Here is a 25,506-nt window from a genome sequence, read left to right as displayed (position 1 = left end):
GTTATGAATCTGACACCAGGGCTGACATGGAGTTTTCCTCAGTATTGGGTATATTATTTAAGAACATAAGAGGTTAGCTATGGCTAGGAATTAGCAGAAGAATACCATCAAGCTAAGCCGAAACCAGCTATAGGTTAGCAGAAGAGAAAAGGCTACATTAGAAATTAAATTTAAAATAAAAACTTTGAATTGAATCAGAGAAAAATGTATGATTTTCTCTGGTGATGAATCGTTTTTGAAAGGTGCCATGATAGCTGATTTTTTTTCCCCAGTGATGAATATTACATCAACATAACATCCCTACCTTACATGAAGAATGTGTTGGTGGTGACGATGCCGAACACCAGAAACTACACCATCCACTCAGACCTGAAAGGAAACGACACAGTGAGGACGTTTCACTCACTTATTTACTCGTCACCAAGATCAAAATGGAATGGCATTTTCTTATTGAACATTCCTGTTTCTCTACAGATGAACGACTACATGGCTGCGTACCACGACTCTGTGCTGCTGATAGGACAGGTGATGAGGGATCTGGTACAAAAACCGATCGCTGAGACTCAGCTGATGGAATATGTCAACGTGAATTACTTCAGGAACACAACCTTTAATGGTAGGAGAGGAGGGAGGAGTGTTCCCATCTGACACACTTCACTCTCAGGACAGTTGAACAGATGATATTCAACACTTTGCTACATTTCCCCCCACACACACTCTCACACACACACACACACAATACAAAGTCGTGAATGAGTGGATTATTTTTCACCCTAAACTAAACACTTAAATTATTAGTTGATTGTTTTGCTGTACAAATGACATCAATGTAAGAGTCACATGGATTATCCAGAAGCCCTGATTGGTTCCTGCTCTGCTGACAGTGATGACTGTGATTTCACACAGGTGGAGGCTCTCCACAGCTGTCACTGAGGACTTGTGTTTATTGACATTTGTCGGTGTGTGGACACTGCAGCTGCGTGAGGTCCATGTGCAGCTTTCGGCATGTGTTTTTGTATCTAAATATATTTGTCTGATTTTGCCCAGGAACTGCTGGACTCTACAAACTGGACAGTTTTGGAGACCGAGATGTGAATCTCAGTGTCATATACACAAGCACTGACAATCAGGTACTCTCTATTTTGTCATTTATGATTAATGACTTTCACAGTGAATTTCTGTCACACTGTCTCCACTCTGCTTCTCAGTATCGTCTTTTATTATCTTTTGACACTGAGACCAACGTGACCACAGTGATGGAGAAGGATCCTACCTTCATCTGGGGGCAGAGACTTCCTGAGTTCAAACCAGAATATGGTAAAACTAAACACACATATACATACACAGACAACAACACACTCACACTTTTGAACCTAGTACTGCCACCCGCTGGGCTATTTGTAATCGGTTTATTTCTAGAAAATATAAAAAGAGGGCAGCACCTTTACACCACTATACACTTTAAGCGCACCATTAAAAGCAATATTCCTTTTGTTTTCTAACACATGTACTGTATGCATACTTTGTACTTGTAACTGTCAACATCAAAGCATTAATTGTGTTAATTATTATGTGATATTAATACGATTAAAAATGTTTATGTATTTTAAGGCAGGGGCAGAATAATGGACACTGAGTCTAAAATAATTCAACTGTTCATCCTCTTTATCCAGAGCTTCAGTAAAGAGTCCTGCAGTCTTTAAGCCTGGCCTGGCTCTGTATCCATCTATAGTCGTGACCCTGTCACAAGTGAACAACCAGCTGTCATCAGTTACCCACCAGTATTTATTGGACCTTTAAACCAGGCTTTTATCTGGATTTGTTTTTGTTTGTTCGGCACACATCTAGGTATATCGCCACCTGATATTGTTGTCATAGTGTTGGCTGTTACGATTGTTGTTGTGGCCACCATCGCCTTCATTTTCTACAGGTGAGTGACGGTGATTTTTTTTTGGGGGGGGGGGTACAGTCAACAAAGACCACAGGAAACCTTCACTGTTTCTATAAAATGCTTGATATTGAATGTTGGGTGGTTCTTTCAGGCAGAACAAGACAGAGCGTCGCCTCAGGAAACGCTGGTCACACATCCCTTCAGATTTCATCTCTCTGCTGGACAATGATAAACTGAATGTTATCTCTTTGAAGGTACAGGAGACGTAAAACTTTGGTCCCTACTGAATGTAAAGTTAATGTACTGCGTTCACTTCAAAGTCCATTTTTATAACCCGTGTTAGTTAAATACACATAGACCATAACGTGTCGTCGTTATGTTTTTATATGTATAAGAGTAAATAAATACAGCAGAGGCTAACTCAAATTATGCTAATTGGAATAAATGAATGAATTATCAAATAAAAAATATTGTATTCCAATGTTTTTAATATATATTTTTAATTTATAACCAAAACAACTGGACTTTTTTTTTCTCTGTCCTTTTCAGATTGAAAATGAAGGCAAAAATAAGAATTTTCAGATTCGACGGGCTTTATACGACAAGAAGGTTAACGAAACACTGCACCTGGAAGTCGTTTTCACATCAAATTCAGCAACACTGCAGCGACTACAGTGTGCAAAGTGGCTGAATTTATGTTTCTCTTTCAGATTGTTATTCTCAAAGAGCTGAAGCACTCCGATGGAAACTTCAGTGAAAAACAGAGGATAGAACTCAACTCTGTACATCCCACACAGACAATGACAGTTCATATTAGTTTGGTTTTAAAACTGTGGCATCATCCCTGTTTATTCCCCTCCTCAGCTCCGACACATCGACTATTACAGTCTGTCTAAGTTTTACGGGACAGTGAAGATTGAACAGGGTGTCTTTGGAGTCTTTGAGTACGGAGAGAGAGGATCACTCAAGGTTTGGGTTTCACACACATTACACGACCTGTGCCATAGACATTAAATGATAAATATATATACAGCACCCATGTGGCCTCTGTCAATAGCTGGCTCTGGACTCAGCTATGGGAAGGTTGCTGTAATCCATATTGTTCTAGGACAGTAAAGGTATCACTGGCTTTATTGCACATCTTGGCACGTTCAGCTTCCAGGTTTAATTCAAGTGTTTATGTGCGGTTCTCCTGATTATCATTCCATTTTTGTGCTGCTGAATATTTTATTTATCTTTAAGACATCATGTATTATCTACACAATGCAACTATTCTCAGTAAAGTCAAGAAAGAAAGAAAAAAGAAATACCTTCTGGATTAATTCTGCATTGAAGATGAAATGAAGTGAGCCATCATTTCCTGCCATAATCTTCTGTTTCCTCTCTCCCCAGTATGTACTGAATGACAAGGTTTCTTACCCAGAGGAGACCTTCATGGACTGGGAGTTCAAGATCTCCGTCATGTATGATATCACCAAGGTGACTCAGACACTTGGGCCTTTAGCTGGAACGTTATGTCCTTCTTGAGTGCTATAATGTATGCAGTGGTGGGTTTTGGGTGGGGGGTGTAACACACACACGTACACACACACACACCATGAGAGAAGTGGTTTATGAAGGGCAGGAGTGCAGGTGCCATATGTTCACCTTTGACATTTACTTCTCTCAGTCAAAGCATAAACCAGTAACAAAGTAACTTTTATGTGCAGAGACTGTTTTGTTACATCCCATTAATTTTTGAATGTATGCAATCTGTCACTCATTATCTAAATCTATACCTACACCATAATGGTGCCCTTCTTTAGCCCTATCTTTAGAAGTACAATCGAAATAGAAATGTTGTTAAAAACAAAAACAAAAAAACCTACAAATAATTAGATGTAGGGGATTGATGGGGATATTCCCAGGGGTTTGTCAAAACGTTAGTTCATTAGACTTCAATCGATCTAAAAGTTTTTTCACATGTGTAAAATAAAAACATGAATGTATGAACCTGTTATATAAGCAAACTTGCACAGAATGTAAAGATAAAATAAATAATAAGGTTCTGTATATGGTCCTTGGACAGAAAAACTTTGAAGACATCTGATTTAATCCGTCAGTGAGATTTGTGTGTGCAGTACCAGCAATTGCCAGAGGGCGTCAGTAATCTAAATATACTGGAACTCTCCAATGCTGCCTCTGTGTCTGCTTTTAATTTGACGTTTGGGAATGTTTTGTGCAGGGCATGTCCTACCTTCACTCCAGCGACATCCAGGTGCACGGCCGCCTCAAGTCCACAAACTGTGTCCTGGACAATCGTATGGTGGTGAAGATCACAGACTTTGGCTGCAACAGCTTCCTGAGTCCTGTAAAGGGTACAGCCGTGACTGCCGTGTGCCTGTGACAACTGCTGTGCAGCCCTTAGTTTCTACACTTCCTTGACATTCTCTCCATCTCCGCTCAGACCTGTGGACGGCGCCAGAGCATCTGAGGAAACACGGCACGTCTCAGAAAGGAGACGTGTACAGCTTTGCCATCATCTCTCAGGAGATTGTCCTCAGGAAGTGCACCTTTTATACAGGGGCCTGTAGAGACAGAGCAGGTATCACTGAACCTTCACAGTCTAACAGTGACCTCTTTAAAATGAAGGAAGTCAATCATAAAGATCCTGATTTGTTTTTTATTTCTAATGGATAACAGCAACTCTGAGAAAGAGAGGATTAATAGGATCTGTATTTTTTGTTTTCTAACAGAGAAGCTGGCCCGGGTCATGACGTCCTACTTTAGACCTGATCTTAAATTTGAGACGGCAACAGAGAAAGAGGCAGAGGTGAGTTCATTTGTTCTCGTCTGAGTCATGTAAGGAATTCAAAGTGTTGTGTGTTTCTATTGTGTTTCTTCACACTCTGTTCTCCAAGGTTTATATGCTGATAAAAAGCTGTTGGGACGAAGACCCAGAAAAAAGACCAGACTTCAAGAAAGTAGAAAACTTTCTGTGCAAGATCATCAGGTATTTTTTTGTCTTCTTTGAAGTCAGACCCGGAGTGAACACATAGGAAAACAGAATATGAGTGTGTTTTTCACCGTCCTGCAGTAAAATTCATAACCAGGACAATGAGAGCTACATGGATAACATGATCAGACGGCTGCAGATGTACTCCAAGAACCTGGAACACCTGGTGGAGGAGAGGACAGCGCTATACAAAGCAGAGAGGGACAGAGCTGACTGCCTCAACTTCATGCTGCTTCCTGGGTTAGAAACGTCTTCTGCTGGGTTTCTTTGTGTGTGTGAAATGTGGATCATCCACCTCCGTCTTACTTTATGTATGTGCTTTGTCTTCGTCTAGTCCAGTTGTGAGGAGCCTGAAGGAGACAGGTGTGGTGGAGCCGGAGCTTTACGACGAGGTGACCATATATTTTAGTGACATTGTGGGTTTCACCACTCTGTGTCAGTACAGCACACCGATGGAGGTGGTGGACATGCTCAACGACATCTACAAGGGCTTTGACGGAATAGTCGACTACCACGACGTTTATAAGGTAAAGTAAAACAGACATGTGGCTGATCTCTGGTCAGAACATCTGTCTGACGTCCATCTGTCTTCAGGTGGAGACCATAGGTGATGCCTACATGGTGGCGTCTGGGCTGCCAAAGAGAAATGGCAACAGACACGCTGTGGACATCTGCCGCATGGCTCTGGACATCCTGTCGTTCATGGGCACCTTCCAGCTCCGACACCTTCCGGGCATCCCTGTGTGGATACGTATCGGCGTGCATTCAGGTAAGTAAAGAGCTACAGTGGAAGTACAAGTGAACCACAAGGGGGCGACTCTTCAGGAAATACAAAGACATGTATAAGAAATCCTGTGGAAGGATGGTGAACTTGTGTTGAACAAAAACAATTATTTTGACCTTCACCAATACAAAGTGATGCTAATGTACAGGACCAGGATAGAAGGTTTTAACACCCTGTGTGACTGACAGGTTCAGTAAGACTGTCCTTTGTATTTGTGAGTCCAGGTCCCTGTGCAGCAGGAGTCGTAGGGATGAAGATGCCCAGATATTGTCTGTTTGGAGACACGGTCAACACGGCGTCTCGTATGGAGTCAACAGGACACCGTGAGTACACATGTGCAACCAACTGACACGGATGCTCTTCGTTCTAGTTGCATCATCAATTCAGAGTGTTTGTGTTTGTCACATCCTTCAGCTCTGCGTATCCACGTCAGTCAACCCACTATAAATATCCTGCAGAGAACAGACTGTAGGTTTGAGTATGAGATGAGAGGAGAGACGCACCTGAAGGTACGTCGTCCATCAGGAAACTAGAACACTTTTTCAGTGAAACCACTGCCATGTAATGTGTGATGGGGAAAGACTGTGGTTGTTTGGTGTCTGTCAGGGTAAAGGCACAGAGACGACATACTGGTTGACGGGGGAAACTGGGGAAGACTACGATCTCCCAACTCCTCCCACAAGGTGAGTAAAAACACACCTCAGATTGGACTCTTAAGAGAATTTTACTGAAACAGTAAGTGCTTTTCTAACTAAAATACTTAAGTTTGTAACTATGTCTAACAAATGCTCCTATAGTTTTTCCTTTTAAATATGTCACATATACATATATTTATAACTAATTATCTGTGCATCTTTCCAGAGAAAACTTCCAGCGGCTCCAGCAGGACCTGGCTCACATGATCCTGATGTGTCTGGAGCAGCGTTCCCGACAGTCAGTACGGAGGAAGAAGCGACCGCGTCCAAGCAAGGAGGGGAAATCAGAGGCGGAGGCTGAGAGTCAGCACCTCGAGTACCTGCATTTGGCCACTGTGGACAACACACTCAGCACCTTTCTGTAGCACAGAGATGACTGTGTCTGAGGAAGTGGAGAAAAAAACACCAGCAGGTGGAGAGAGATTTTTTCATGCTACATTTAATGACCATGTTCAACATGACTCCAAAATCTATGACAAAATTGCACATTGGTACACATATTGTCAATGTCACTAATTAACAAATTAACTAATTAACAAATCTGATCTCAGTTGTGAGCATCACTTTATCACCCGTGTCCAATGTCTTTTTTATTCACCTTTTTATCCAGAATTTCTTTTTGTAAATATATGTCTCTTTTTTTGTTTGCATACCAATAAACATCTTGATTGTTGAATTACATGTCAGTATATTATATGTTTTTACTGTCAATAGTTTGTCATTACTTCAGCCAAAGTGGTTTTTACTTATAGACTTATCTAGACCGGTTTAATGACGGACCTTTTATAGTTGAAGTGATGGGACAAGTAGTTCCTATGCCTTCCTGTAGGGGGCGTCTGTGGTCAACTGGTACCGTTGTTCTTCTTCTACCTTCTATCTATGGCAAAGCAGAACGTGAAAAAATGTTTGTTCACGTTGTCTTTGCGTCATTTGAAAGCCTATATCTGAACAAAGAACTTTCCAGAAGATGAAACTACTTTTACGACTTTTTTTTCAGTCCATAAACGTTTAAAGGTTAACTGGCTTCATTTACAAGAGAAGGTAAGACCGTACACGCCCATGCTAAATGCCTGTTAAAAAAGACGATGTTAATTTCCGCTGGTAAATCTTTACTGCATCTTAAAAGCAAACAAATTGGATAGGCGGCTAAATGAATGTGAAGGTTGGCGCACACTCATCAGTGTTTGAGACCTTTTTAAAACATCGTTCAGAAAAAGAAACCAGTGCATTTTTACTGGTAATAATGACTTTCTTTTCTTTTATTTATTAAAAGTCATGGTATCTGTACTACCGGCGATTGGCCTCCCTCTAGTGGTATACCTGAGAAACTGATTCCCATTTGGATGACAAAAGGTAAGTCACATTTTGCTCAAATCCGCTATATATTCTTGGTTTTATTATGCTTGGTTATAGAATTATATAAAAATAGCTGAAATGATGCTTCCTGGAACGCTGGTTGGTGAATGAACTAATTATAACATTTGGAATAAAATGTCTCAAAACAATTTTTATCCAAGAGATGCTTTATTATTTAAGTGACATTCATGAGCAAAATCTTTTTGCTTTTCGAAAAAAAAAAAAAGGCCAGCTTTTGTTGAAATACAGCTGATTCAAATTTAAAAAAGGTCATTAACGTAAGCTTCTTTATCTTATCTGAAGCCTGACTAATCTTGGGTCACACTGATTTATTTTGTTTTGTTTTCATGACTGTTGACAGCAGCAAAGTCCAGCATCAAATAAACCTGTAATTTGTAAATAATAATGAATAAGTCTGTATAAAGTGTGCGTATGAAATATCAGGTGAAAACCATTCAATGGATAGAAAACAAAATGAAACAATTCAGTGTGAATCCAGCGGTTAAAGAAACTGGATAAACAAAGTGAGGTGTAAAAAAAGAACCTAACCTGACGCTAAAACAGTTTTCATTAAATAGGAAAACTCGTCAAACTATTCTAGTCTGTTCAACAGCATTTACATGTACTAAGATAATAAACAAGCATTTTCACTTCACCAGATGACTGCGTTTGAAAGATAACCAGAACAGTGGAACACAAACAGTTCATCTGTGATGTCGTATCTTCCCTCCCTTCTCTGAAAAAGTCAAATCCCATTTTTGTCTCTACGAACATAACAAAAACACTGAAGAATAAGTTAAATGATAACAAAAAAGTGTACAAAATAAAGGCATTAACTTTTTACAATAAAAGACCCAAAAACCTTGTACAAGGGCTGCTTCAAGCAGCATCACCTCCAACAACATGCAGCTGTGTGTTTAGGGTGTACTCTAACTCAATTATAACGTGATCATTAACAGCAATGTGCAGGAAGTCATTTACAGTGGAAAGTGTGTGACCTAGATTAGGTTAGACTCCAGAGCAGTGGATCTCAAATGATCAAGTCTTGGGACCAAAAGTTTATTTGAGTTGTTCAGTCACAGCCTCATTTTTAAGAGTTGTCATCACTAGTATTACTCTGCCTCGGGTTAGCTTTAGCTTGAGTTAGCAAATCAGGTTCAGAGTACCATTACATGGTGGGTTGAATTAAAATCTCCGTTGCTTAATTAAGCATAAGGTTCAGTGAAACCCAATCAAACATTTATTTCTATGTCCTTTTTTGGGGCCTTGATCCATGATTTGAGAAACACTTCTCTCAAGGACTAAACTTTAAAAACACTGTATAATACATGTATATTTGTTATAAATCAAACAAATATTAAAACTGTATAACAACCAAACCACTGTGACACGATGAGCTGAAGACGAGTCACTTTTTCTGCTTGAACTCAAGGCACCGACTAATCTGAGATAAAAATAATGAACTGAATGATAAAAACACATTACAGTCTTTTCCCTCCTTAACAATGATTTTACACATGTACCTAATTCTACTAATACAACTATGAAGGTATTGCAAGAGTCCAGGACTATACTCATTTATTCAATCAATTTTTCCACAGAATCACTCCTTTTGCAACCTATCATTTCAGTAGTGGAGGACTGTGGCTGCGATTGTCTCGCGGTGTAACTCGCTCTGCTTGTTGTGTCATGTGTGATGAAGTATCAGAATTTTTTTTTTGTTCTCAGCAAATCAAGCAAAGATTTACTGTGGGGCTGAGCGAGCCTCTGGATTTGCAGAGTAAATGGCAAATGTGCAGCTACTATAATAATCAAATGTTAATTTGGTTTCACTTTCTTTTTTTAATCTGAACGTCAGGGGCATCGTGGGAACTGAAGCGGTCAGAGGCATGGGTCAAAGCAGGGGGAGACCATTCCAGGTCTACGTCCTGATCCTTAAATGACTTCTTAATATCTAACAACTGCATGTCACCTGGTGGTTAATGCCCTGGTTGTTTACTAATCCAGCTAATTTGACTGTATAATCTTGCACACAGTTGATCCAGGCCTTGTCTCACAGACTGGCACAGGAGTAGTTGAGGGTTGCTGCAGTATTGGAGTATTGGAGCCATGACGAAGTAGAACTTAAGGTGTGTTGAAGTTCCCACGATTTGCCAGCAGAGGTTGATAGAAGTCAAATATCTCTTTCAGTAGCTTTACACCTGCACAGTTGACCGAGGATGACTATGGATTTTTTTTCTCTTCGTGACTCGTGTGCTCTTTCTGAACCATGCCAGCACTAATCTACAGTTTTTACACTTTATCACCACCACATCACTAGAACACAAGGTTTACATTAGGGTTATCGTGCACAGCGGAGCGGTGACTCCTCCTGACCGGCCACTGATAACATCTTTGAAGTCTGGGCTAAAATCTCTTCGGTCCTCACAGGTCCACCTGCCTGTTTTCCCATCACTGATTGATGACTCGTGCCTGGAATATTGGATTAGCCTAGCTCAGCTGATGAATGGCTCTGTCTGCTGTGTTTATATTAGGAAATATAATCATCTACACTGGAAAGCACAGATGTAATCTGATTTTATTGCTCTATTGGCCTACGCTGAGCCGCATCAGAGTGATGCAGCAGGATCCTGCTCCTCTCTGTCCGATCAATACCATATCAATTTTCTTCACCCTTATTTGACATTGTCTGGTAGTGTGTAGTTCAGCACCTTACTTCATCTGGATCTTTGGTTGTTATGTACTAAGCTCTACTACAGCGTCTGGTAAAAGTGAAATCACTTATCGTGAAAAAATGTTTTTATGGGCTTTGCGTTCTCTTTTGGTCATGTGATAAATAGTCTTTATAATGATTTTTTTTTTGGTCACATTGCCACTTAATTTTTTTCTGTGACAGTCCAGTGACTTGACACTCAAGCGCACAAATAACTGTTGCGGTCAGTTGCGAAGAAGAACGACTATAGTCATTTCTTAAATCCGTGACCCATGGATTTGGAAAAGCTGTAAAATAAGAGGAAGAAGAGCAACATTTAGAGATGAAGGAATCTTAGCAGTTTCATGTGCTCAAAACAATCAACCTTCATTTCATATGATCCAGACATGACCATGACGATGAGGACAATGGAGACAGATGGGTGCAAACTAATGTCACTATTACGTAAGGTGTAAAATATTAGCATAAATCTAGCCAGTGGTGTTGTGGCCATGTACTGGAGCGAGTGTGTGTATATTTGTGTGTGCGTATATATGTATATAAATAATAGATATTATATTTGTGTGGCTGAATGCCTGTGTGAGGCTCACAGGCTAAATATACAGCAGGTCCACAGACAGGGAAGAACATCCAAGACCACCTTTGCACAAAAGGTCAGGGGTGTTTCATGTCACAGCATCAGTAGTGAGCTCCATCAATATCAATTAAGATATCATTTGATGGTTGCAGGAGCAGACTGGGCACGTGCACATTCAAGAACAACAAGGCTGTGAGCTAAAGCTGCTCATTCACGACAGCGTAATAACGAGACATTTCCATTTACTGTTGAATTAGTCAAAATCATTCTCCAGGTGCAGGGTTTTATTGAGCTTCATATCACTATATGATAAAGGACGACAGAGGCTCTGAGCTGCAGCCATGTTTTAGCTTTACCTTATTTCAGAGCTAACAGCATTTATTTGTGTCATCACTATACATTTCAGGCTGTTTCTTTTCTATTAGAGATTCAATGGATGCAGACGGTAAACCTTCTCCAGCCGAGCTGACAACCTACAGCTAGGGCTGCAGCGAACAAGTCATGTGTTCCATCAGAAAACAACTGCGGTTTGAGAACAAAAACCGGTTTGCGACCAGCTGGTCATGTGTTCTGGTCACATGGTCGTCACTGGTGAGTGACCACTGCCACTACCTCTTGTCTTTTTCTGCAGCTTCCCTTCTTTAAGTGAATGGCTCCATCAGTTCCTTGCAGACGGGACCATTGGTGACAGAACACAAGAGCGTGTACTGGGAGATCCTCTAAGTGAAAGTGCGTACTTGTCCAAATGAAAGCAAAGTACTGGCCCGTTTGGTACTTTTGTAGTTATGCTGCAGTAATATACGGAGCCTTGCAGTGTGTGGAATAAAAACCCTCCGCCTTGTGTGGACACAGAAGCGTTTCTTCTTTGCATCGTAACAGCACAGAAGGGATTTGATTATTTTTATACTGCGTTATGCAACATTTCCCACAAGTCCAACGCTCCTGGATTGAAAACCAGAAAACGTTGTTCATTGCGTGTATGTGGCTTAAAGAGGTTAAACTGACGACAGTGGCATGAAACACCCCGACATTTGCACACACACACACACACACACACACACAGAGAGAGAGAGACTAGAATCTACCATATCTGCCTACGAACACATCTACAGCACAGTTCCTCACCCATTCCCACCTCCTCTCTGGAACAAAGAAACATGACTCCCTCATTCTCTAAGCCACTCATTGGGTGTGGAATCTCTCCCTCCCTCTTCCTCCTCCTCCTCCTCCTCCTCCTCCTCATTCTTGGCTGCTTCTTCCTCCTGCATCTCCGCCGCCTTCATTCATCAGCATGATGGGTGGAGAGGGAGGAAAAAAAGCACAAAAGAAAAATAGACAAAAACAACAACAAAAAAAATGAACGATGAGTGTCAGTGAGTGGACAGTGTGAGAGTGAGAGGCAGTCACTGGGACAGATATATATTTGTACCTATATATCCTTGTATAAGAAATGGACAGGGATCGATGTGAGCAGAGAAGAGAGGAAGAGGCTCGGTGAGGGACCGAGGGAATGTTTGTCAGTGACATTTGGAAGAGAGTGACATTTGGAGCCTTGAGTGAAGGGTGCACGATCAAAGCACACTCACGTACACTCCAGACACACACATCCTCTCTAATGCACACACACCACAACACAGACAGGAGGAGGACAGGACGTAGACACACACACACACACACACGGGCTCACAGCTTGATTCTGTAGCTAGCCTTTGAACACACATCCATGTGGGAATGTGTCAGTGTAGGAAGATGTTGTTTTTAATTCACCTTTGTTTTGTGGCTCTGCTCTGTTCCCAGACCAGATCCTGGGGTGTGGAGTTCTTTGGAGACCACACACAAAAACTCAGCCTGGTCTTCTGTACCATAGCTGTACGACGAGCCAATGTTTACCATCTGGAAGTTGAAAAAAAAAAAAGACAAAAAGGAGAAGGGCAGAGAAAACAGAGATACAGTCAGCGTCACTGGGAGGAACAGAGATCAGGTCAGACAGCTCAAGTCCCAAACTGTAAGGTTGTAGCACTCATGCAGGGTGATGGGTGAGGGTGGAGGGGACAGACCAGTGGACAGCCCTGCAGTTAAACCAAAAAAAAAATCCCAGAAGCATCTTTTGCTCAAAGCAGTGTAGCATGCAGTGGAGCTGGGTGCCAAAGCAGTAGGTGAAAGTGAGGGAGTGAGGCTCTATCTGACATCTAGACTGCGGTGGTGGAGCTGATCGTCTCTAATCACGTCAGTATTTTACCCAAAATGTTTCTCTCCCACTGAGGTAGTATGTCTGCACGCAGAAACAAAAGAGCAACTGAACTACACTGATTATTTTTTGGCCTCCATCATGATGCTCTTTAGCCTCAGATTTTACTTGACAGTTTGATAGTGAGTGCGCTCTAGAATGTTGGCTGCATCAGTATTGGTGTGGGCACTAAAGATGAATGGATGATTTGTCCTACTAATGATCTAAAATGTTGCTGTTTCGTCCTTATATGTAGATGTTGCTTTACATAATCCCCTATGAAATCCCATCTTTGCTAAACTAATATTAGATCAATTCACTCAATACTCCTTTGGTAAGACAAATGTAAAACAACTTGTGAAACAACGTCCTTCGTAGCAGGGTTGCCGTCAGGCTGACTTGTCTTCTGCAGGTGTTAAAAATAACAGCAGCAGCGTAAACACTTGCTGTGGAAATGCTGTTAATCTTCTCTAGAAAACTCATCCGGGTCAAGATCCCAGGTTAACCATGTAATTTCGGTGGCTTAGCGGTATAATAATTTGATGTTGGAGGAGGCATCTGCAGGGCTTACAGCATGTGTGTACTTCAATTTCACACTTACCCACTTCTTATCACTCGCTCAAAACATGCGTACACTAGAAGAGCTTGATAAACTTGTTGAAGACTAAGTAATTAGCCAGAAGAGCTTGTGCTAAAAATAAGCTCTTTGCTGATGTTGAATTTACTGGAGATCAATAAAAAAATTAATAACACAACGACTAACAATATTGGTTAGAGCAGCAACACTGTCCACTTGTTAAAGACACAGCAGAAGAGACCACAGTAGTGAGACTCCTGCCAGGCTGCAACCCAAACCAAACAGCTCTTCAAGGTTTGGAGTGTACTCTCACCCCAGGGTTAGGTGTTGTCTACGGTGAATAGTGTGGTGTCTACAAGACAAAGTGAAGTTTGGTTGAATGTTTGAAGTCCTAAACCTATCTGTATGTAAGTGCAAACAGTGGGGCTCAGGTCAGGACCAAGGGGTCAGGCCAGGGGTCAATATTGAAGGGTCAGCAGCAGCGTGAGTCCAACCCACAGTCCAGAGCAGTCCGGTGCGGGGCTTTCTGCAGGCGCGCACGCTGACCTGCTCAAACTTCCAGCCGTCAGACATGGTGGAGACCATCTGTGTCAGCTCCTCCTCCTGGCACTGCAACACCCTGTAGACATGCTTAGGGGGCACCTGCTGAGGAGACAGAGAGGGGTACAGTATTGATGCTACTGTTACTCTGCCGCTACTGCAGTATTGACCTTTGAAGTAAAGCAGCCATCAGAAAAAAACCCCTAATGTTTCCAGTGCAGAGGTTAATGGAATCTAGGTCATCACACACAGGAAGCTCTAATACAGCATGTCAGGCACTCAGCAACCAGAAGCCACCGGGTCAGTGAGCTTTTACGGAGTCGATGCCAGGTCACCTCGTAGAAACACAACATAAATGAAACAACAACCAGGAAATAAAGAGACTGTTGTCCAGCTAATGGAGAGGAGAGCTAACACATTTATTTTGACCAAACAACAGCGACAGTTGCTCAGAGCAATCATCCAGAGAGAGAGAGAGAAGCCTGGGGTAGCAGAGCAGAGAAGAACACAAGTGTGACATCACCAAGAAACCAGAAAGACCACACACACAGCACCGCAGTGTCCATCCTTCAGGGTATTTTTCAAACGGGTCCATCTGTATTTATTTATTTACATCTGCATTTCATTGAGTGTCTTTCACTCATACCTGTGTGGCTTTAGAGTCTCGCTCCACGATCCTCTCCTTGATCAGTTTGATCAGTGGTGTGATGTTGTAAAACTCCGCCTCCTCCAGGACACCTTTAAATAGTCAAAATACACAGAAATAATTTACTTTTTTTTTACTCATACAAAAGACATTTTTTTTACATCTTCCAAATTTTTGTGATGGCATCAGCAAACTTGAGGGCATTGTGATGTATTTGTTGTATTTTGGGGTTGATATTTAAATGGTTGTTTGTAGTTATCTAGATTCTCTTGCCACATGTTTTACTAAATTTAGTTGTTTTTGGCTGATTTTTGCCAATAACATTTTTTCCCACATTCATTTTGTGTAACCTTTAGCCATTTCTTAGCCAGTGTTTATATTAAATATACATTATTAATTCATACACTGCTTTAATCAATTCATGTTTTCTCTGTTACCATTACCAATCTTTTTTTGTTAAACCTTTACACACGTCAGCTCTCTCTCTAATCTCTCTATATCTCTCTTTATTTTGGACACTTTAAAGCTTTACTTTTGGTACCAGACTGTTCATAAAGGTTTTGTAAAAACCATTTTAAGAACTGCAGCCCCTGTTGAACCCTCTAACCATTTTGCATTAGAAGAATATTAGTGTGAAAGGACGTGAGACCTTCTTCAGCCAGCTCCTTATTGTACACCAGTTTTCCGTGTCTCAAGTAGTTGAGGATGGGGCCGAAGTAGGTGGGGTCTCTGTCAATCACGTAGGCACCTGTCTCGTCCTGTTAGATGAAATGACAGACAGGTTAATTACAGCGCCATCACACCATCAGCTACATGCTCTAAGCCTCTTTTCTTCTGCCACGACAGATTAACCAACATAATCCCAGCTGCATCTTATTAAACCGTTAACATGGAGACTCGTCATTTAATCAGTTGATTCTTCATTGTGATTTCAACATGCAGAAATGACTGTTTATTCGAGGCTGTGACATCATCTTAGAGGCTGTTTGTTCACATGAGCCTTACTCATACTGCCTACTTACTGTAGTAAGACCAGGACAGCAATTTAGACCTTATGGCCATAATCCAGTTAATAAAGTGAATCATTTTTTAAAGGCCCAGTTAAAGTGTGTTTTCATCAGAAAGTGCAGTATTTCTTTGGAACTCATTTCTTACTTCCTCCACAACCTGCCCTTTAACAACATATTGACTATTTTTAGGCATAATGGTTCACCAGCTCAAATTTCCATCATATGTATGCAGCGTTGGCTTCCCACACTGGATGTTGGCCAGTGAGATACACTGCAGTTGACCTTCTCTTCAAAATAAAAGTCTTTGGTTGTACAACTGAAAAATAAGGAAGTGCGTTGTGTATTAAAATAAAAAAACTGAATTGAACAACAGCATGTAATTAGGAGAACTGTTAGTCAGTGTCTGCACTTGTCGGTTCTTGTTTTCCATAAAGTCCTGTTGTTTGTTGTAAATGGACTTCTGCCATTTTTCCGCACTTCTTGAGAAACTTCCTGTCGCCACTTTTGCTGTAGTGGGACACGGGAGTTTGAATAGACGACCATCGTTACTCAACGTGAGTCCACAGCTCCTGTCACCTCCCTNATGTCATGACTATTATCCCTCCACTATACGGTATACACCTACATGCACGCGCACCCTCCCACTCCTCATGACGACCGCTGGAGGCTGAGTTCCCTCTTAGAGCTGGAGTCACAAAAGAAGAAGAAGCAGTAGACGCCAACACACCCAGCCGTTCATGCCCAGGGAGGCAGAGAGGGGGAGAGTGGGGGAATTAAGAGGGAGTGGGAAAATGAGTGGCATCAGTTGATTATGTAAACAGAACACAGTTTAGTGGGTTGTCACAAGGGAAGCTTAGACACAAGGTGATGACTATTGACTGACTGTGAAGGCTGCAGGCTTCAGAAAAACCTTCGATGCCTCCGTGCCAGCACAGAAGACAGTGATTTTTGTCTGTATTTAGGATGTGACCCACTAGATCTTCAAATATCTCACAAGATCATCATGTCATTTTGGATTAGTCAATCAAAGGTTTGGGGGAAAATAGTCCGACTAACAGCACAACTCTGACCCTTGTGCTAAAAAAGATGAACAAGTGGAACTATTAATGGAAGCTTCATGTCATGTTTTTTTCTCATTTATCTCTGGGAAATTCCCCCTTCAGTGATCTGTTTTTCTCTCTTTTCTTACAGTCCGTGTGGAGTTTTGTTTTGGGAAAATTAAATGCTTCACAACATTTCCTCATGGAGAGTGCGTACATCCCTGTCTTATCACAGGTAGTCAAACAAAGCACACACACACACACACATACAGCTGGTCTGCTTGTGTTCTCCTTCTCAGATCAGCATGTGTGAGCACGAGCAGTCAATAACTCTTAAAAGCAGCCAAATTGCAAAATCAATAATTTATGAGTTATCTTTGTTTTTTTAGCTAATTACCTCCTGAACATCAATATAAACATCACATTAAATTTTAAAAATCTTTGACAAACGCCTTTACAAACATTTACAGTCCTGCCGACCAGAATTCACACATTTTGTTGTCAACACTTTTGCCCTCACATGCACATATTACACATATTATTTTCAGCTAAAATGTTTTTAAACTGCCAACCAGACTAATTTATCACTCTGGGCTTCACAGATGGTCTGGCTGAAGAAACGACTTCACAGCGTTGGTGGCATTTTTGAGGTAGGAGGCGGTGAGCAGCCCTTGCACTGGTAATAACACGTTTTAATTTAAGGTCCTGTTCTGGTTAACAGCTCTGTATTCTGTTGGTGATGCCTTCACGAGGCATTACTGGACGTAAACTGTACTTTATCGACTTAAAGTGCTTCAATAAGCATCCGAAGAGGATCTGTACTGATTTTAATCTGGCAACCATAGATGTGTGAACTAGTGGTGGTAAACAAGTCTGATCTTGTTGTGCTGTGTAATCAGAAATGATTAATAAATTTGGAAAAAAAAGGGACAAGTCCACACATCATTGGAGTATTTATTCACATGAGGAGGTAAGTCTGGGCACGTTGGTGGAATCCAGGCTGATTTTGAAAAGAAAGTCAAAAAGAGCCAAAGTGAAATCATCTGTTCAGTGTGAGATAAAGTCAAGGGGTTTCATATCCGAGGTCAAACACTTGTGGTTATATACAGACACCTACGTAAACAATGGTGGAGGAGGAGGAGGATGATGAAGATCTGCACACGAGAAAACCCATTTAGTTTCTCCGAGTGTGTCGAAAGATTTATAGAAAAGGGTGCACTCCATGCGTGGCAAAAACCATATTGTTGTTTCGAATGTGGGAAGACATTTACCCAGGACACGCGTTTGGAAAGACACGAGAGATTTCACACCGGAGAAAATGTTTACTTGCTCTGAATGCAGAAAGATTTTCCAAAGAAATGCACCTGAAGAGACACGAAGAAATTCATAAAGGAGACGGCAGCTCCGTTAGGGGTAGGCAGTAGAAGACGTGGTAGAAAACAATCTAACACACTGCAGTCGGTGTTTGTGTGTGTGTTACTTTGGGAGGGTATTTTAAAAACAGCCCACAATGCCCTGAGAGGAGACGTAATAATGTCAGCAGATTAGAGCAGGACTTTGTTGCAGATAAAATTATCTTCTGTCTCGTGAAGAAGAAATAAAACACAGCACCTGAATTGGTCATGGCTGAAAAGTCATCTTCAGGTCACTGTGACCGCCCAGCATCAGCATCAGCAGTGTTTTCTGTTGGTTTTTCAAAGCTGTTTTGATGATGTTTTACACTTTCTCACACAGGTTTTATTTCCCAAGCACCTGACATAAACTGCTATGAAATCAAGACCCTGATCATGACCAGTCTGTGGAGGTGGTGAAAAGATGTGCATGGTACGCATTTAAATTCAGTTTAGCGCTGAGAGGTGAAGCCAGGATGGAGATGGTGATTAAACTGAAGAACCATCTGAAGGTTGTGTTTGTGTATTCCTGTGCCAAGGCAGAGATTCTGTTAGACAATGTGTCTTCCTGAGCTGCTGCCAGGTCATGGTTGAAGGTCACAGGGGAGTTTACTTTCCACAGAAGCCTAGCACTGTGGCAGGGGAACCATCATCACTCCTACCGTGAGCCAGGCTAATATAAATAACTCCTGACTACAGTTCTGCAAGACATTTAAAGGCATCCATGTCGGACTGAGTTTGAATAGTTACACAGGTATGAACATTTTTAAATGTCACTTTTTTGCAAAAATCCACTTACACTCAAATGGCAAGAGCTATGTCTTAAGACACACAGACAGCAGAAGTTTGACAAAGAGCTCAGCCACAGGAGAGGTCTTGAACCACTTAACGTCAACTTACAGCAGAGCCAAGGCAGAGATGAAGACCCACTGCACCACAGCCACATGCATTCACCATAATAGGCACCTGCATCATTCATGAGCCCTGCTCCTGCCCGCTCCCTACAGTGTGTTACGTCTAAATGTGACTAGAAGGAACATAATACATGCTTTACTCCCCCCCCCCCCTCTCTCTCTCTCTGTCTCTCCCTCTCTCTATTCTCCTATAAGATGCCAGCTGTACAGCAGCTCCTGACTGTGCAGCAGCTCCCTGTAGAAAAGGAGGCACGTGTTCATCCATCTGACTCAGGCTGAATTCACACCACACTGATGGTGAGACACACACACACACACACAGAGAGAGAGAGAGAGAGAGAGAGAGAGAGAGCTTCACAGTGCATTTACAGTATAGATCAATTGGTCAAAGGAAAAGTGATGCCAGTTCTGGAGGTGGGAGTGGAGATGAATTTAAAAAGGCTTCAGTGGGCACATATGTTTAAAACAAACAACAGGAAGATGACTGGTGTACGTTAAATAACTGGAGCCCAAAGTAAAACAGGGTACTAAATGTGAACAGTACTGGGGAGTTCATGACGTACACAGCAGGAGTACTTGAATTAAATCTGTGTACTATCACAGGTTATTACAGGCAGATTAAAATGTGACTGCGCACGAACTGAAGTATGTTACATTATTGTGCAATCTTTGAGAAATACTGTATTTCTGATTGTCTACCATCAAGAATGAAATAGATTAACATCATTCAAACCTGCAGCCGAAACCCTGAGCCTACCATCAGGTACCAGGATAGCACGTATACATTATTGTTAGGTACCGTGCAGTATGTCTAAGGTTCTATACCTGTGAGGGTGTGCTGTGGATGTTACAGTTTTAAGAGCTAGAGAAAAAGCTCGAAGCCTGATAGCACATATATTAGTTTAATATAGTGTTAGATGTCAGTGGTGTTGCAATTATGTTTTAATTTGAATTCTCTGTGTCGTCATGCCAAGAGTGATCAAGACTGGGAAAGACCCAGCTAACTTTAAATAAGTCAAGACTTTAACACAGAATCAAAACACAAAAGGTCATACTTCTGTATTCCTGGGACACAGGGAATTGAACCAACACACTGGTGATTTCCTTGCTCTAAGGCAAGCATGGATATCCCTGTTTCCACTGTGTGTCCCAGTACAGTGAGTCCTACTACAATGATCGATTTGAATTTCAGTTGGATGTCTAATCTCTAATCTGTTTGTACGGGTTGAGTTGCTGCAATCTGATTGGCTTATCAGACTCTGTCGACTCATCATCGGTTTCTTGATCATCCTAAGGTAATTACATGCTGATTAACTGACTAATGGAATGTCTGACTATTCAAACAACTCAACACGTTATTCTAAAAGAGGTTAAAAAAAACAACAACCAAGTTAGACCGGAACTACCACAGACACAGTCAAATCTATGGAAAGTCAAGTGCGGTCTTCATGACTCCTGCTGTGAGGAGTTCCGGTCAGCGGGGATTATTGTGGACTCACCGTGTCTGAATGTAGGTCCTGCTGCTGACAGAGTCGGTACAGGAACGATGTTTGTTCCTTCAGGAGGGTCTGCCGTGTTGTTAGAAACACCGTTCCTCCGACGTTCAAGCGAACCCACTTTCCGTTGTTTCCCCCGCTCGGGTTGATGCCCGTGCCGTTACCTGCGCCGTGTGTCGCCGTCCCGGGCTCGGCTGCCGTGGCGCTGGTCCCGCTGTCTGCCGCCTCGCTGTCTTTGTTGTTGTTATTGTTGTTGTTATTGTTGTTGTTATTGTTGTTGTTATTGTTGTTGTTATTGTTGTTGTTATTGTTGTTGTTATTTTTGTTGCTGTTGTTTTGATGCGTTGTTTTGATGCGGGTTCTGGTGGCTGGGGTTCGTGGACAAATGTGCAGAGTCGTCCTCCGCCGGTTCCCGCTGGTCCGTCGCTGCCGTTGCCATTTGGAAGGAGCAGCGAGACGTGAAGTGAATGCGTCCGCTCGTTTCCGCTGTATCCACGACTGGGCTTTTTCTCCCTGTGGATGACCGAAGCAACAAGCTCCGCCTTAACACTACCAGTCCGCCGCTGCTCTTAAGACACCAGCGACCGCACGTGGAGGAGGAAATGAGACGAGAAGTTTTTCGGAAAATTCTTTCAAAACAAAAGTGGTGTTCTTTTCGAATAAAACCACGGTCCTTCAGAATAAAGCTGGTGTTCTTTCAGGTTAAAAGCGATGTTTATTTATTTTAAGCGTTCTTTTAAAATAAAAGTGTTGTTTTAGAGTATAAAAGTATAAAATAATGTCTCCTGTTTGTGGTTCAACCTCACTGACAAACTTGACAAAAATCAAGTTTGGATGTGTAGTTTTTATTATCACTAAAAATGTCACAAAGAATTCCATATTTTTCAAATTAACGTCTAGAGTGTAAATAAAAACACTGACATCAAATTGTCTTTAATTGAATGACAAGTATACATTTCCAGTGTAGCATAAATCAGACATTGACATATTGTAACATCATTAGGCTAATCACATTAAGTTTACATTTACTAACCAAGGTACAGCAGGAAATTCAATTAAGTCACTTGTCCCCTGTCTATATTTATGTATTTAAAGAATAATTAAAGGCTCAGTGCATAAGGTTAAGAGGCATTTAACAGCCTCCTGCAATTTCCATATATTCATCCGTTACGTGGCCTAAAGTGCAGTCAAGCATCCTCATTGTAACTCTGCACTTTCAGGGATGCTGTAGTGAAGGACCCACAGTGATGAATGAGAAGTTGAAAGTATGAGGGAGACCCTGATGAGTCGTGAGGTGGAAGGATTGCCACAATAACGGCGGCAGACCCCCCTGCGTAGTTGGGCCGTTTATTGCTTCTGCAGCCAGCTGGAGGGCCATCTGGTAGTCTGTCACCTGTACAGTCACACAGAAATGAGCAGGGCTGCAGAATAACAAATCAGAGCTGTGCACATCCTGAGGAAAAATACGTTGGCATTAGGGCTTTGATTGGTGCTTTTCCCAAAGTGGGTTCTGTGACATTTCATGGCTTCTGGTCATTTTAAACATGACCTTTTCAAGGAATGAAAGGTCTCTGATTTGGTTGTTTCCACTAATTTAATTTTAATTTGAAGTGGTGAGGCTTCTAAGACAACAGTCTAGTCTAATAAACTCACTGTATGAAGAAGAGGAATTCTAATGAGGTCCAACATAACCTTCCTTTTCAGGTTACAGGTCCCATGTTATGCTCTGACATTTATCACTCACGTGATTTCAATGATTTCCTGACTGTTTTCTCTTAGGAGCTTGACATTTTGTGAATATGAAATGCGATTGCATCAGTTGAACAGATTGTCTGTAGTTTCAGAATTATTATTATTTTTTTATTATGAGGGGAAAAATTATAACCAGAGCCACAGACCGGTACTGACTGGAGGTTCGGGATCCCTGGCCTACAGGACTTAGGACTCAACTGGACAATGACATGATGCTCTATAGGTATTCTGTCCAAAATTAAATTAAGGTTAGATAACACACTGCTTGCATACAAGATTCCAAGGAAATGCATGCAAAGTCTTGTTTGTCCCTACATGGACCAGATGGAGGAACAATGAATGATCTCCTTCACACCTGTTGAGGTCAGACTGTAAATTCTACACCTGACCCTGTGGAGGACTCTCAAGTTCACCACCACAGCAGTTTGTCAGGATTGTGAGGCAGTGAGAGGATAGTCACTGTTGAGAACACTCTGTCCTGTTCTCCTGCGCCCCTCCATGGCAACATGACGTGAACGATCAAAGCAGCTGCCCAATTAACACACACCAGTGCTGTAGAACAAGAACGACAGTCGTCTGAGAGACTTTTTAAAAAATGCTTCTCAGGCCAAATTACTTGTTTGTCTAAATGCATTAGTTGTGTATTTTAAATGAATTTACATCCCTCCAGTTCAATGACTTTGGCTTCATTCAGACTGCAGGTCCTGTTGCTCAATTTTGATTTGATTATTTTTGGCTGCAGTGTGAATGTAGCCTTTATAATGAAAAAAGAGCAATTCAAGAGACACACTTCTGTCTGACAGTATTTCACCTGCGTTGTACTGGGAGAAAACATGTGCCCACTCTCTGTTGGCCATGCAAACTCTGTGCCAGGCCAGCAAGCTGCGAGGAGTGACCTCGGAGAACAGCGAGGTGTTAAAGATGCCACTGGAGGTCTGAGTCATCAGCAGACCACTCCGAGCAGGTGGAAGTCGTCCAGTGACGTCAGCAGGCCTTCATGATGGAGGAGGAAGAGGAGGATGGTGAGGAGGAAGAGGACAAGGGTGTGGTCATGTTTAGAGGAAACGGAAGGCAAATATATTTTAAGGCACAACTGAAAAGGAACTATTTGATAAAGGAGGGGAAAATAAATCGAGGCAGAATTGAATCTTTTCAACTCACAGTTAGTGTCAAACCATACTGTATGACAACATCACATGTTATGGAGCAACATGTTTTACTTTTGAAACAGATATTTACATTTAGGTAATCATTTCCTATTACACTAAAGCTAAAGTAAATGTGCGTTAGCTGCTGCTTTAGCAGAAAGATTTGGAAACACTTTCCATCCAGTTGGCCATCTCTGCTTTTTAATTTATTGAGGAGATATTTTTGGTCTCCAGGCTTCTACAAATAGGACTTAAAAACCAATTGTGTTCTGAAAGCAATTGTGTTCATAAGAGGATTTCCACAGATTGAACCTCTTGCTAAATCTTTGCACTCTGAATTACTCGGCCTCCTTTGACTCCACAGACTGATGGCGGCTGTGTTTGGTTGCACTTGCATTGTTTCCTTGTCAGCATCTACAGTTTTCTGTGCTTTGCAGATGTCGGGATAAGATTTGAGCTGACTTCCAATCGCCTTAATGAAAATGTCAAGGTCGTCTGACATGAGCCTGGCCCTTTAATACATTGATGTTGTAGTTTATTATTCGGTGTTCTGTGATTTGTACATGGAAGAACCAGCTGCTGTGTCCAGGCAGCAAGTTCTCAAAGCCTGAAAGCACCTGAGACATGGTAAAAAATAAGTCATAATGCTCACATTTTTTAAAATCAACAGAGTGAAGAGAATTCAGATTATGCTGCAGTGCTTATGCTCTCAGCTCTGTTTGCACATTTTTCTTCCCTAAATGGATGCAGGTTAATGGCCTATTTGCACTCACTGAAACACTTCATAAAACCTCCAACACTTGAGGATTCACAATAAGAGATGTCGGGTCATGGGCAAGGTTTGTAAAGTGCTCCCCCGCAGTGTGAGGCAAATGAGCTTGGCCTAACCTTTATGAGAGCAGTGCAGTGGCCCATTCCTGGCATCCTGCATGTGCCAGCAACTGTGGAGGAGTTGGCATGGCGTGTTAGAGCTGGGATCAGGTCCAGAAGGTCACCAACACAGGGATAGTGGCTGGAAAGAAAAGGATGAAAGTGTCAAAAAATGATGATACGTAAAGCCGCTCCATATTCAGCCCTCTTCCCACCTCTCTATTTCTGATCTTTAGCCACTCTGCAGCTCCAGCATGGAGTCCATCCAGCTGGGCCAGGATCAGTCCCATCTGCTTCCAGAGAGAGTCGTGGTTTCTCCTGGGTTTCATCTGCTACCTTGCCCACTTCTCCTGTGTGCTGTGGATCATCCAGAGAGAATGACTCCTTAACAAAAACAACATATATCTCCCCCAGCAGTAAAGTAACCCTCCAGGTACCCGGCCCGGCCAGGAAGTAGGTGGTCTCCTGTGTGGCTCCTCCATGAACACTGGGAATCTGGACGTGCGGTCAGGAGACCGCACCTCACCATTATGATAAAAAAAGTACATAAAATAAATATTAATATTTTCCACTGATCCGTGTTAAAGATGCATTTTCAGTATGACTCTACACATGTCTGACATTAGTAAAATCGCCGAATTTGAGTATTTCGCAATCAAATATAAGGCAGAAATCCCAGGTGAGGCAGCGGCGAGCTTCAATACAAACTGGGTCACATGACACTTTCTCTTCCTCAGCATATCACCAATATGGACTTTACAGAAATATTTGTTATACAGCATGACTTTCTACAGTCTGTGTAATGTCTTTAATAGGTAATTAACTTTAACTAAGTAATTTCAAGTCCAGACTTTGGTTGGTTTTCACATCACAGTGTCTTTAGG

The 25,506-nt window shown here is 41.8% G+C and overlaps 2 protein-coding genes and 1 long non-coding RNA gene across 9 annotated transcripts in view; 2 read left to right on the top strand and 1 right to left on the bottom strand.

Annotated features, from left to right (window-relative positions):
• The window catches only part of gucy2cb (guanylate cyclase 2Cb), a 13,527-nt gene extending 5,075 nt beyond the window's left edge, over positions 1-8,452 (top strand). The window contains exons 8-29 of one of the 2 annotated variants that reach the window (XR_003050250.1): positions 273-387; positions 475-616; positions 1,048-1,130; positions 1,209-1,317; positions 1,849-1,930; positions 2,043-2,145; positions 2,441-2,500; positions 2,602-2,673; positions 2,756-2,860; positions 3,284-3,370; positions 4,116-4,248; positions 4,338-4,475; positions 4,627-4,703; positions 4,792-4,883; positions 4,968-5,126; positions 5,221-5,413; positions 5,481-5,655; positions 5,895-5,993; positions 6,085-6,179; positions 6,277-6,353; positions 6,532-7,406; positions 7,639-8,452. Coding sequence is in view for 1 of the 2 variants with exons in the window: in XM_008314729.3 (XP_008312951.1) it covers positions 273-387; positions 475-616; positions 1,048-1,130; positions 1,209-1,317; positions 1,849-1,930; positions 2,043-2,145; positions 2,441-2,500; positions 2,602-2,673; positions 2,756-2,860; positions 3,284-3,370; positions 4,116-4,248; positions 4,338-4,475; positions 4,627-4,703; positions 4,792-4,883; positions 4,968-5,126; positions 5,221-5,413; positions 5,481-5,655; positions 5,895-5,993; positions 6,085-6,179; positions 6,277-6,353; positions 6,532-6,730 (2,395 nt within the window). In the remaining variant the exon portion in view is untranslated. Of the gene's footprint in view, positions 1-272; positions 388-474; positions 617-1,047; positions 1,131-1,208; positions 1,318-1,848; positions 1,931-2,042; positions 2,146-2,440; positions 2,501-2,601; positions 2,674-2,755; positions 2,861-3,283; positions 3,371-4,115; positions 4,249-4,337; positions 4,476-4,626; positions 4,704-4,791; positions 4,884-4,967; positions 5,127-5,220; positions 5,414-5,480; positions 5,656-5,894; positions 5,994-6,084; positions 6,180-6,276; positions 6,354-6,531; positions 7,407-7,638 lie in introns of those variants that run through there. The other variant, XM_008314729.3, reaches the window with a different exon arrangement.
• kctd17 (potassium channel tetramerization domain containing 17) lies at positions 7,873-21,626 on the bottom strand. 6 transcript variants are annotated; one of them, XM_017034557.2, is made up of 8 exons: positions 21,196-21,626; positions 20,856-21,122; positions 15,651-15,759; positions 15,002-15,093; positions 14,314-14,457; positions 12,779-12,904; positions 12,137-12,288; positions 7,873-10,721 (listed from the first exon to the last, which is right to left on the bottom strand). In XM_017034557.2, exons 1-7 carry the CDS (start codon positions 21,289-21,291, stop codon positions 12,178-12,180), a joined length of 945 nt encoding a protein of 314 aa, XP_016890046.1. In that variant the 5' UTR covers positions 21,292-21,626; the 3' UTR covers positions 7,873-10,721; positions 12,137-12,177. The 6 variants fall into 6 exon arrangements, with proteins under 6 accessions (XP_016890046.1, XP_016890048.1, XP_016890045.1 ...); XM_017034559.2 differs by having other exon boundaries at positions 14,362-14,457; positions 21,196-21,624; XM_017034556.2 differs by having other exon boundaries at positions 12,147-12,288; positions 14,314-14,460; positions 21,196-21,623.
• LOC103382077 (uncharacterized) lies at positions 16,598-25,506 on the top strand. The gene is made up of 3 exons (XR_003050251.1): positions 16,598-19,196; positions 19,552-19,653; positions 24,859-25,506. It is a non-coding gene; the product is annotated as an uncharacterized LOC103382077 (long non-coding RNA).

This window comes from Cynoglossus semilaevis, chromosome 8 (genome assembly GCF_000523025.1).
Source record: "Cynoglossus semilaevis isolate Cse_v1.0 chromosome 8, Cse_v1.0, whole genome shotgun sequence".
Classification (NCBI taxonomy): Eukaryota; Metazoa; Chordata; class Actinopteri; order Pleuronectiformes; family Cynoglossidae; genus Cynoglossus; species Cynoglossus semilaevis.
This window is presented reverse-complemented; position numbering and strand designations above follow the sequence as displayed.